The following is an 11,047-nucleotide window of genomic DNA, read 5'->3' on the forward strand; positions in this document are numbered from 1 at the left end:
CAAAATGTTAGCTTAGAAACTACCTACTCAATATTTCCCAATAGTATATTACCAAGCTCAAGGTCTGGACCATATCAAATATAAATAACAGTCATCACAGCACACTGGTAACCTGCATATACGTCTCTGCGCACTTATCAACATCTGAACTTGAGAACTGGGTCATATCACATGCAGGGAGCCTGAGGCTTTGTACTGTGCGTGTGCGAGGCACGTTTGATCACGGGACGGCATGGCGCGGGTCGTCGTCAGGAGACCATCCTGTGCAGCTCCTCCAGGGTGTGCAGGAAGCCGGACAGCTGCTCCAGACCCTTTCCGAGCAGCAGTCTGAAACGCGCCGGTGCCGCCGGGTCAGTCTGCCGTCCGAACGTCACCGGGAAACGCGGCCAATTCTCGATACACCGACTTAGTGCCCGGTAAAAACACCCGGCACACTAAAAACACCACTATTCGGTGCCCCGCCTCCGCTCATTAGCCAGCGTACTGTCCATAATCGGTAGATACACGGCATAATATATGAATCGAACACCGCTCAGGCGCCTTCTTTGAGGCATTAATGCCGAATATAATACCGTCGCTCTACATGAATGGCATGAGCAACGTGAAACCGTAAACTGGACCCAGCAAGTCTCGAGTGGCACCTGCACCCCATTGCGACCCTTTCCCGAGGCCGGTGGCCAGTACCTGTTGGCGGGTGAGCGGAGGAACCGGAGTAGATTCAGAGGCGCCAGGGTGACCTCGTGGCCGGCGAGGGCCACCAGGGCACCCAACGCGTCACACGCGGCCACCAGTGGTGCGTGGTCAGATGTGAGGGCCACCACCGAGACCGACATCAGCCTGGGGACAGGGCAGGTCAGGGGTCAGATGGGACAGGTCACAACGACTGATGCAACCATCAGTCTGGAGACACGAGTCAAGCTTGTCGTGTTGTAAGACATGTTGACACGTAAAAGGGTCGCTACACAAATAGCCAGTCATGTCCTGGCCACACCGATAACTCAAACGGCAGATGTGAAAGGCAACAGACACCTACTGAACACCATTTCTCACCGTTTGAGCGCACCGTTGAGGTTTTGTACCGCAGTGCCCAGCTCTGGGAGGAACGCGGCGCACTGTTCTGGGCTGGGCGGTACCGACGGCCGCTCGTACTCGTACTGATGGGGTACTCCGGCGGCATCCAGCAGCAGGCCGCTGTCGGGGGGGGGGGGGGGGAATATCAGTCAACAGAGCGGTCCAGCAGCGCCCGTCTCGAACCCGTCACTCGTTAGCTGCAGCGCTTACTACGCGAAATCTAACCAACGACCAGGCGCGTCTTCCCAGCTGAGACTGATGAGACCAATGTTACTCTGATGCGACTAAAGCCTGGACTTCACCCTGAATGAAGAAACCAAATTTGATGTTTGTTTTGGGTTATTATCAGCACTAAGTCATGTCTTCAACGAGTCATCGAGTCCATGTCCTCATTAACACACGCACTGCAGCGGGTCTGAGCCGAACACGAACTGCAGGGGGGGGGGGGGGTTGAAAACAACCCCCCCCCCCCCTGAGATCTCGAAAACGGCGCAACGTAGCGACAAACGGTAAACGGCGTTAGATAGGTGGAGATGTTATTTAGAGGAAATACTAGGTCATTTTTGTCTCAGGTCAAAAACGAGGTCACCAGAGGTCACCGAAGACAAAATGTTACGATTTTCACAACAGGAATTTCGCGGTAGTTTTTCTTGAATAACTTGTCTTGCACACAAGACAGAGGATCGATTCGAACGCCATCGTTCTTAGCTCGTCAAGGCGCATCGAATGATATATAATATGACCTCGAAAGGTCAAGTTGAAAATTTGACCTCAGGTCAAGGTCATGACCTGACCGAAATAGGTCCTGTTGCATATCATTCGATCCGCATTGACGAGAAAAACACGATAAACGTCGAACGGAGTCTCTATCTCTATTCAATCTCAAGTTATTGAAGAAAAACCGCTGGTTCAAGTTCAAGTTCAAGTTCAAGTTCAATGTATTTCGAATCATTCCATTGCATGGTTTAGTATTTGATTCGATCACACACACAAAAGACATGGTACACCTAGCCCGTCCCCCCCCCCACACACACGTACACGCACACATGCACAAACACTGCCGCAGTAGACTGATGAGTGCAGAGCAGCCAGCGCGTCACAATTTTCACGGATATGACAGAAGGCAAAAGCGCTAGGCAGCAAGGTGGCGAAGAAACTCAGCGTGTGTTCCAGAGCTAGTGGTGGTGGGTGGGAGGTGGTTCCAGGAGGTTGCCGCTCGGTAGGAAAAAGCTCGTCTCGACATTGATAAGCGATAATTTGGTAACTCTAATGCACCCGACAGCGTGGAGCGTGTGGCGCGCGCAGACACAGCCGCCCGTGTTGTGAACAAAGTGCGTAATGCCGCGGGAGCGAGCGGGTCCTTCAGCGCTCTGAAAACACGAATGTTGTCGCGATAGGTGACTAAATCCGTGATTTTGGGCCAGCCCAGTGCAGACAACACGGGGGAAATGTGATCACGGTGTTTCGCCCCAGATACGATTCTAGCTGCGAAATTAATGACTTTCTGCACCCGCTTGAGGTGACAACCTACAGCCCCGCCCCAGACTGAGAGGCAGTAAATGATGTGGGGGAAGACATGACATTGAATGAGAAGTTTCAAAACATCAGCTGAGAGGTGATGTCGAATTTTGTAGAGAGAAATAAGGACGGCATTGCATTTTTTGACGACACTGGAAATGTGCTTTTCCCAGGATAGGCTGGGATCAATGGTTACACCTAGCATCTTCACTTGAGAAGATGGCTTGAGTACATGTCCCGGTAGGTTTAAATGGAAAGCTGAGGCTTTCTTCAGGTTCTGGGGGGTGCTAGAAATGAGAAGGCTAGTCTTCGATGGGTTCATTTTCAAAGAGTTTGACGTGAAGTAGTTGAGAACAGCACTGAGGCTTTCCTCCTGTCTCGCTTTTAGGGTAGACAGAGATGCGGGGTCGGTGGAATCTAGTAACTGTGTATCGTCGGCATAAGAAACCAAGCGTCCGTGGGGAACATATGCTGGAAGATCATTTGTGAAGATGCTGAAGAGGATGGGACCAACTAAGGAGCCCTGTGGAACACCGTGAGACAGAGGCAAAGATAGAGACCCGCCTCTCACTACCTGTTGCCGACCAGACAGGTAGCTTCGGAACCAATTCGGATCTATTCCATACCAGCAGAGTTTCGTAAGGAGGACGTCGTGATCAACGCTATCAAAAGCGCGGCTCAAGTCAATTGAAGTTACAGCTACGATGTCCCCCTCGTCGATGCGCCGCGTCATCCACTCGACAGCATCGGTCAAAGCATCCTCCGTCGAGTGAGCAGCTCTATATGCATATTGCGAATTGACCAACAGGTGATTAGTAGCAAGAAAGGACGACAGCTGCATACAAACAACTTTTTCACATAACTTCGAGAGCACCGACAGGAGAGAGATGGGCCGGAAATTACTCGGGTTATCTATGTCGCCGGACTTATGAAGTGGTACGACGGTCGCGAGTTTCCATGATAATGGAAAATACCTAAGATGACCTTGAGATCACCTTCCAAAGGTCATAAGTGATATGTTTCGGTGAAATCACCAACAGGGACCTGTAATACTATGATCCTGAGCGTATTGAAGTCATAGGATGGCATTCCGAGTAAGTTGAAATTTCTCCCATTGACTTATAATGGGCCGGTCGCAAAAATGAACTGACCTTAGGTCATCGATATAAAAATTCCGAGATATACAAGTTGTAGCTCGTGATGACTTTACTATTTCCTGTGGGTCTCAAGATCATATCTCAACAACTGTGGGCTTGGTGGGATTGCAAACTTCGAAATTTACGTTTCGAGGTAGGGTCACTTGACCTGACCTTGTGACCTGACCATAGGTCACCTGGGGTCAAAATTTTTACTCAAGGTGTGCAAAGGTTGGGGGAACAGGTATGCAAAATTTGGCGGCGCGTAGCGCCGCCGTTTTCTCGCGATTTGCGAAAAACCACAGGGGGGGGGGGGGTGAAAACAACCCCCCTGCAGTGCGCGTGTTAATGTCCGTCCATCCATGTCGTCATCCGTGTCCATCCATGTCGTCATCCGTGTCCATGCCATGAGTCATCCGAGTCCATGTAGTCATGCCATGTCCTCATCAAGTCGTAAGGCATATGCGTTGTCACCTAGTATTCTTATAAATGTATCGATCATTGTGAAAACGATCAAGTGGCAACTGGCAAGTAAAGTACGCATATATCGATATGTTTAACGCCGCCCCGCCGTCCATCCCCAGCAGCAGCAGGTCTCTTACCAGCACGTGTTGACGTATCTCCACACGGCCTGGAACAGGTCGAGCACCTCTGCCGGGTCCATGTCCTGCTGCGACTCTCCACCGGACCCCATCACGGCGTCATCATCGTCGGGTGGCGGCGGCGTGCCGGTCGTCCTGTCGGCGTCCTCCGCCGGGGCGGGGCTGCCCGGTCCCGGCCGAGGACCCTCCGCGGAGCCGGCACCGTTCTGACGGTCCAGCTGCCGGACTGCTGCCGCCAGGGACACGGCGCGACCCTCGGGAGGGTCGGAGGGACCGCCCTCAGACGGAGCAGGGGACGGGTCGGAGTGTGCGGCAGCCCGGCCCCCCAGGGAGGGTCCCAGGGCGGCGAGCGCAGCGGCCGGCGGCGCGGCGCCCGAGCGGAGAGCTTCCACCAGCGGCTGCACCCGCGGCAGGTAGTGGTCAGAGGGTTGGAGCAGCGGCAGCAGCGTCACCAGACCGGAGCACAGCGAGAGCCGCTCCTCCGCAGTCAGCACCGTACGCACTGGAGGGACAGCGGGGAGCGGTCAGACACACCCGGTTGAGACGGAACGGGGGCAGCGCTTACAGGACCAGCCAGCAGTCAGGATGGCCGGGAATCGTCACACGGCTAGGACCGGGAGGAAGAGCGGCGTGACTGCGGTACATCCAAAGTTCAACTCTACATACATATGACATCAACTACCGTAATCAGGTAGGTAACTATTTAACAGCCGATATGCCATGTCAAAATAAATGAGGCGCATCTTAATGACATGCATCCGCTATATGCTAAAAAAGGCACAGCAATATCTCATAAACCTCAGTCACAATTACGCACCTCCCCTTCATAAGAACACCGGCAAGGTACGTACCCTCCAGTAACTCACCGGATAGTTTGAGGACCTGTTGCCAGTGCGACCACCGGTCTGCGAACGCGGCCTTGAACACGGTCCGGTGGCTGCAGACCACCGAGACCAGGTCCCTCAGGGACCACCAGGGCCGGCGGAGACCGGGCAGCGCCAGCCACGCGACGCCGTAGGTGAGGGCCATCTCACGGCGGATCACCTGGGGGTCGGGCAGTGGGGAGGGATAGTAAGGGAGCCGGCGAGACACGGGCGGATAGTACAGGGGCAATCAGACGGCGAGAAATAACAGCCACCATATGAGGAGGGACGTCAGGGAAGGGAAGGTCAGGGAACGCCAGAGCGACAGGGAAACTGCCTTTGTGTGGACAGGGAAGGCTAGGAACCCGGGAAATGGAGGGAAGACAGCCGAGGAGCAAACATATCTGGGCGAGGTCAGAAAAGGAATATCGAAACCTATCATGAACGCCGAATGTTTCTTGCACATTCGCGGTAGAAAGCACGATGAAACGAAAGCACGTCGCAACTAGCAACACTACGAAAAAAAATGTTCCTAATGAAATTACGTCCCATTTTTTTAATGGCATCGGGCAAGACAAAATAGCTTACATAGGACAGCACTTTCCGCAGCACGATCTTGGCGAAGCAGATCTGGTTCTCTTCCGTCATTGTTAGCTCATCCGTAATGCCTGTCAATACAGCGTTTACCGATGACAAAATCACATCGTTTCTTTACTCGCTCAATACTCAACACATGTCGACAGCAATTAACTGGTGGTACAACGACGCTAATGCTCTGGCATAACGTGCCCAGGCTGCATGCGACCAACTCGTTCTTCCTTCACCCTCATGTCTCACGACAGAGCCACTGTGCATCCCGTCCCGTTCCCACTTGGCAATAGAGGCAACATCCACACTCCATCCCATTCCCAACTGACCGCAGGAGGCACTATCCACCCCGCTCGCTCCCAACTCACCGCAGAGGTCGGTGTTCTCGAGCAGCTGCTGTCGGTTGACGCCGGTCAGACCGTGCAGCAGCACCTTGGTCAGCAGGTTCTTATCGTCAGAGACCAGCAGCAGGTGGTCGCGCCGGCCGGCCGCCAGGCAGCACTCGAGGATGGCGTCATCGGCCACGCGGCCCTCCATTCGACCGCGCGCCGCCGCCGCCTCCTCGGTCGTCTGGCCTGAGCGCCGCGGGCAAAGGCGAGCTCAGGATCATCGGATACCCAGAAGTGCAAAGTTACAAACAGATGTTTGAAAACAGAAGCTTGGCAAGTAGCTGAATTCCTGATTATCCACCTAATATCCGAAAGTGGTCAGCATCTCAGCAAGTTGATCTTTCGCTTTATCGTGTGAACTCGTTCACATCATGACAACTAGCCTACGATAGTGGGTTAATCATTACCCTGACCTGTAGGCTGTAACCTCTTCGATTTTACGGTAACTGACCTCTGACAGCGGGATGACGCGCCTGGAGACACTCGAGCAGGAAATTGATGGCGGCGCGCGCCTTCGTGCAGACAGTGGGGTCACGTGAGGGCCCGTCCTGCTTCAGTCGATCCAGCTCCTGGACGACTACCCAGGGTATCAGCAGCTGAGGCCGCATACCTGGACACAGACAAACATTAGCAACATGACGGAGAGCATTGCGGAAGAGGGAAACGGACCGATCTCATCGGAAAACAAGAAAAAATATTACACATAAGTCGATTCCGAAGAACAAACACGAATGACGAGCGTGCTATCTGACCAAGAACTAGAAAGTGAGGCCGACACAAACACAAACAAATTTTTATGTGCAAAAGCATGTCGCATCAGCCATCCTGGCTCGAGACGAACCTGAAATAACACTCCACGACCTTTAACCACAGCTCAAGAGTGCTCACCCTCTATGTATGATACATAAGTCGATTCCGAAGAACAAACACGAATGACGAGCGTGCTATCGGACCAAGAACTACATAGAAAGACTGAGGCCGACACTAACACAAACAAATTTGTATGTGCAAAAGCATGTCGCACCAGTCATCCTGGCTCGTGACAAACCTGAAATAACACTCCACGACCTTTAACCACAGTTAAAGAGTGCTCACCCTCTATGAACGAGTCTCGCAGGTCCAGCACGAAGCCCACGCCGTGGATCAGCACGTTCGTGTCCAGTACAACCGTGAGGTGTGTGGGCGCAGCCGGCTCGGCGGCCGGGGGAGCCGGCTGGGTGGGACTCCAGCCGGACTGAGGAGCCCCAGTACCGGCGGAGGCGAGCTGGTGACTCCAGGGCAGCTCGGCGACCGGGGCACCACCGTCGGCGTCCCGGACACAGGCGATCTGGCCGGAGTGAGGACGTGTCAATGAACGGAACCGTAACGCACGCATAAAGCGTAAAAACAGCAGCTTTGAACATATTTAGGCTAATACAATTTACATTTTACATGAAAGAAACCAGATTAATTTTAAAAGTTCAAATGCATTATGTGACTGAGCGTCTCGATTACATTAGGCTTAAACTGCAGCTGAAACCAATGCAATATCAGAACATACACCCATCCGGAGTTCGAACGACCATCAGCTGCTGATGACACTAGCGCATAGCGACTTTCGGTCGCCAATCAAGGTGAACTCGCAAGTACTGTTCTAAATCTGTGGTCTACGCGTTTAACGTTGTTTAGCCGCGGGAACTGACCTGCGAGAGCACTTGGTCGTCGTTCAGGTCCGGCTCATCCAGCTCCATCAGTTCCTCCTCATCCAGCGCCTCCTCCTCTGGCGGGGGCGGGGGCGGTGGCGGGGGCGGCAGCAGGAGTGCAGGCGGCAGCAGTGGTGGTGGGAGCGGTGGCTGCAGCGTCGGAGGGGCCGGGGGAGGCGGCGGCGGAGGAGGCTGAGATGGAGGCTGCTGTGGGGGTAGCGGTGGCGGCAGTGGCGGCACGACAGTCTCCGCGCATATCGTCATGTCTGTAGCAGGCTGCTGCCGCCGCTGACTGGTTCCCACCGAGCCATTCACCCAGGAGGCCTCTGTCACAGCTGAGGCCGTGGCTGCCGCCCTCGCCGCCGCTGGGGAGCCGTCAGCGGGCGGCGCGGTGGGAGGGAGCGGCGGCACCACCGCCACCCGAGAAGGAGAGCCTGACGGAGCGGACCCATCAGCCCCCGGCACGGCGGACGGATGAGTCGGAGGGGCGCTTTGTGAAGGGACCCCCGGCTCCGAGACAGGCGGCCGCTTCGGGATGGTGTAGTGCTTGAGTGCGGCGCTGGGCTGCTGGGGGAGAGGCGGCACCGGAGGTTCCTGCGCCGGGCGTCTGGCTTTCGGCAATGGGATGTCGTCGTACAGCTGAGGACCCCTGCTGACCACCAGGCCACTTTTCTGGGCATTCAGAGCCCGTTTCGCTCCTGCTGTTGGAGTCTGTGTCGGCGCGGTGACCGCTCCCTTGGAGGGGGCGCCGGTCTGCGCGCCCTGAGCAGTCGTAGCCGGTACCGAGCCTGCACAGCTCGCCGCTTTGCTCGGTGGCGCAGAGTGAGAGCCGGACTTCTCAGGAGGTCGCCGTGCCTCAGTTCCACCGGCCGGGGACTGCGGTTTGCTGCTTGGAGCGATATACTGACTGGAGAAAGCATTGCTTTGACTGTCGATTCTAGCTCTGATTGCTGCTAACCTTTCTTGAATCTGTGATGCTTTTGTGACTGTCTGCTTCTGTGTCTTGTCATCAGTAGACTTTCCAGTGACTTTGGTTTTTCCTGGAAACAATTTGCCCCAAAGCTTGGATGCAGAAGCACCCACCTGAGATGCACGGATTTCGACCGCCGGCTTTTTCTTGTTGTTACCAGGCGGCGATTTCTGAGCGTGTTTAGTGGTTTCATCTTCCTTGCATGTGTCTGAAAAAGATCGTTTTCCCGATGATGTTGGCGAAGACAGTCCTTTCTGTTTCTTTGAGACAACTTTGTCAGATGAATCCTGTTTCAAATATTTTGAGGGTAGCTTAGCTGCTGTAGCCTCATCACTAGCTGAGTAGCACACTTCTGCTTCAGAATTGCAGTCCTTGAGGGTTGGCTTTGATAGTGGCAGCTTTCTTGCTGCTTTCAACACCATTCTGAATGGTTTTTGCTCTTGTTTTGTACAGCCATTAGATGACACTGCTGTTTCTGGACCAGTATCAGAGCTGGCAAGGTCCTTATCTTTTGCCTCAGAATTACTGGCCACAGGCTTAAACTTCTTAGATGGACTTGTCTGAAACACAAAAATTGTCATTACAATGGTAAAAGGAAAAAAGATACATTCATGCTGTGCATTGAATGTATCATCATAGGCTCTAAAAAAACTCAGATATGCATTGAGATTGAACATCAGTACCACTATTGAGATCTGTCTATGCTTGTATCCTGCATGTATTTGTAGTTTATCATGGAATGAATTGCCAGTTATGCACAAATGACAAATAAGTGATTTCATGCTTGATGAAACATCAGTAGAAAAAGATAACCAGTGACTTTACATGTTAAAGAGAGTAACAAATCAATCAAATCCTGGTTGCATGCACAGTACCTGTACCATCATTTTGTGGCTTATAAAAGTACAATATAAAAGCACTTAAAACAACATGCTTACATTTTCAAGTTGTTTGAGCCCACGCTCAAAGGCCAGCACTTCAGGAAGACTCCAGAGTGATATTTTCCTGCTGGGGTTGCAGAAATACTCTTTTCCTTTTTGAGAGCGAGATGTCTTGATAACCCATCCCTCAGGCAAAGACCCAATTACAGAATTATCCATTTTTTAATTCAAGATAATCATTTAATTTATATTTTAATACTGACCTACATAGCTTGTCTCCTGAAACAAAATCAATTAAACTTTCAACCAATTATTCTGTGTGTGTTCACTGTTCAGGATGGTGATAAAGATATCTGGCCATCTGGGGGCCAGGGGGGGGGGGCAGAAGTATGTACAAATCCATGGGTATGGCTAGCTAGCTTACACGCTACACGCTAGCTGGAGTATGGCTCCCAAATATCTGGAAAAACACAACACTTACATACAGAACAGAGATCCCACAAGTATATAAATTCTGATGAAACATAAACCACACATTGTTTCCCGCAGAGCTAAGCAAAGAAAAAGTAAACATTTGTTCAAATTGATAGTGACATTAAAGGGAACTTGCATGAGTTTCTGGAATCAGAAAAAAAATGTTCAAAGACTATGACTCAATGTTTTGAGCCGTGGTGCTGACTGGATTATTTGCCAGCTGGCGCTGTATGCTGGTGCAAGCAGAGCTTATTATATATCAATGTTAGGCATAAAAGACTAAATATCTCTGTCAATTTCTGTATTCAAAGCCATTTTTGTGTTTATATCTATCCACTACTATGCTTATATGTAAAAGCACAGTAGGTACGTACCTATCACATATTGCCAGCTAGCCAGCTAGCTGACGCAATCCAGATATTACCGAGGCCCAATGTTTTTAGTCAAGAATATCTTGCTGGTTGTCTGGTTCTGTAAATGTTAACTGTTAAGAGTGGCAGTGCTTTGACAAAACAAAAATATGGGCATGACCCCTGCATTGAAAAATACTACCTACTGATACGCTAATCCAGTCCCAGAGGTATCAGAGGCCTCACAATTAATCATTATCATCAACGCAATGTGAATGCTGAGATCATGAGATGAGATGAACTGACTTTCACCCAGTAGGTATCAATAATTTCGCAATTCCAATTCCACCCCACACGGCGAATGGCGATGTTGTTGATTTTTTGTGTGTTACCACGTTTACCAAGCTGGCAATAATTGAAGATATTTTAGCCTGATCCCTTTCATAAAAGGAAAGGCATGTTTCGCTCAATTCGCCAGTACAATTGGTTTATTTTATGAACTCACGCTTTCACTAACTGTAAA

The 11,047-nt window shown here is 51.7% G+C and overlaps 1 protein-coding gene across 3 annotated transcripts; it reads right to left on the reverse strand.

Annotated features, from left to right (window-relative positions):
• Positions 1-27: 27 nt before the first annotated feature.
• On the reverse strand, positions 28-10,898 carry LOC122381444 (proteoglycan 4-like). 3 transcript variants are annotated; one of them, XM_043365601.1, is made up of 13 exons: positions 10,831-10,873; positions 10,549-10,645; positions 9,758-9,979; positions 7,850-9,379; positions 7,263-7,494; positions 6,619-6,777; positions 6,147-6,353; positions 5,779-5,858; positions 5,194-5,371; positions 4,328-4,829; positions 1,051-1,191; positions 685-837; positions 28-327 (listed from the first exon to the last, which is right to left on the reverse strand). In XM_043365601.1, exons 3-13 carry the CDS (start codon positions 9,917-9,919, stop codon positions 249-251), a joined length of 3,423 nt encoding a protein of 1,140 aa, XP_043221536.1. In that variant the 5' UTR covers positions 9,920-9,979; positions 10,549-10,645; positions 10,831-10,873; the 3' UTR covers positions 28-248. The 3 variants fall into 3 exon arrangements, with proteins under 3 accessions (XP_043221536.1, XP_043221537.1, XP_043221539.1); XM_043365602.1 differs by lacking the exons at positions 10,549-10,645; positions 10,831-10,873 and adding an exon at positions 10,879-10,898; XM_043365604.1 differs by lacking the exon at positions 10,549-10,645.
• Positions 10,899-11,047: the final 149 nt, after the last annotated feature.

This window comes from Amphibalanus amphitrite, unplaced genomic scaffold (genome assembly GCF_019059575.1).
Source record: "Amphibalanus amphitrite isolate SeventyFive unplaced genomic scaffold, NRLGWU_Aamphi_draft 000120F_arrow, whole genome shotgun sequence".
In the NCBI taxonomy this organism is placed as follows: Eukaryota; Metazoa; Arthropoda; class Thecostraca; order Balanomorpha; family Balanidae; genus Amphibalanus; species Amphibalanus amphitrite.

Bases quoted from the DNA above. Each gene is read 5' to 3' on its own strand.
- LOC122381444 (XM_043365602.1), bottom strand. From the start codon at position 9,919: ATGGATAATTCTGTAATTGGGTCTTTGCCTGAGGGATGGGTTATCAAG. The intron at 6,778-7,262 runs GTGAGCACTCTT...GTCTGTGTCCAG, and splicing joins GCGAGACTCGTTCATAGAGG to GTATGCGGCCTCAGCTGCTG. The intron at 328-684 runs GTACTGGCCACC...GGCGCGTTTCAG, and splicing joins CTCCGCTCACCCGCCAACAG to ACTGCTGCTCGGAAAGGGTC.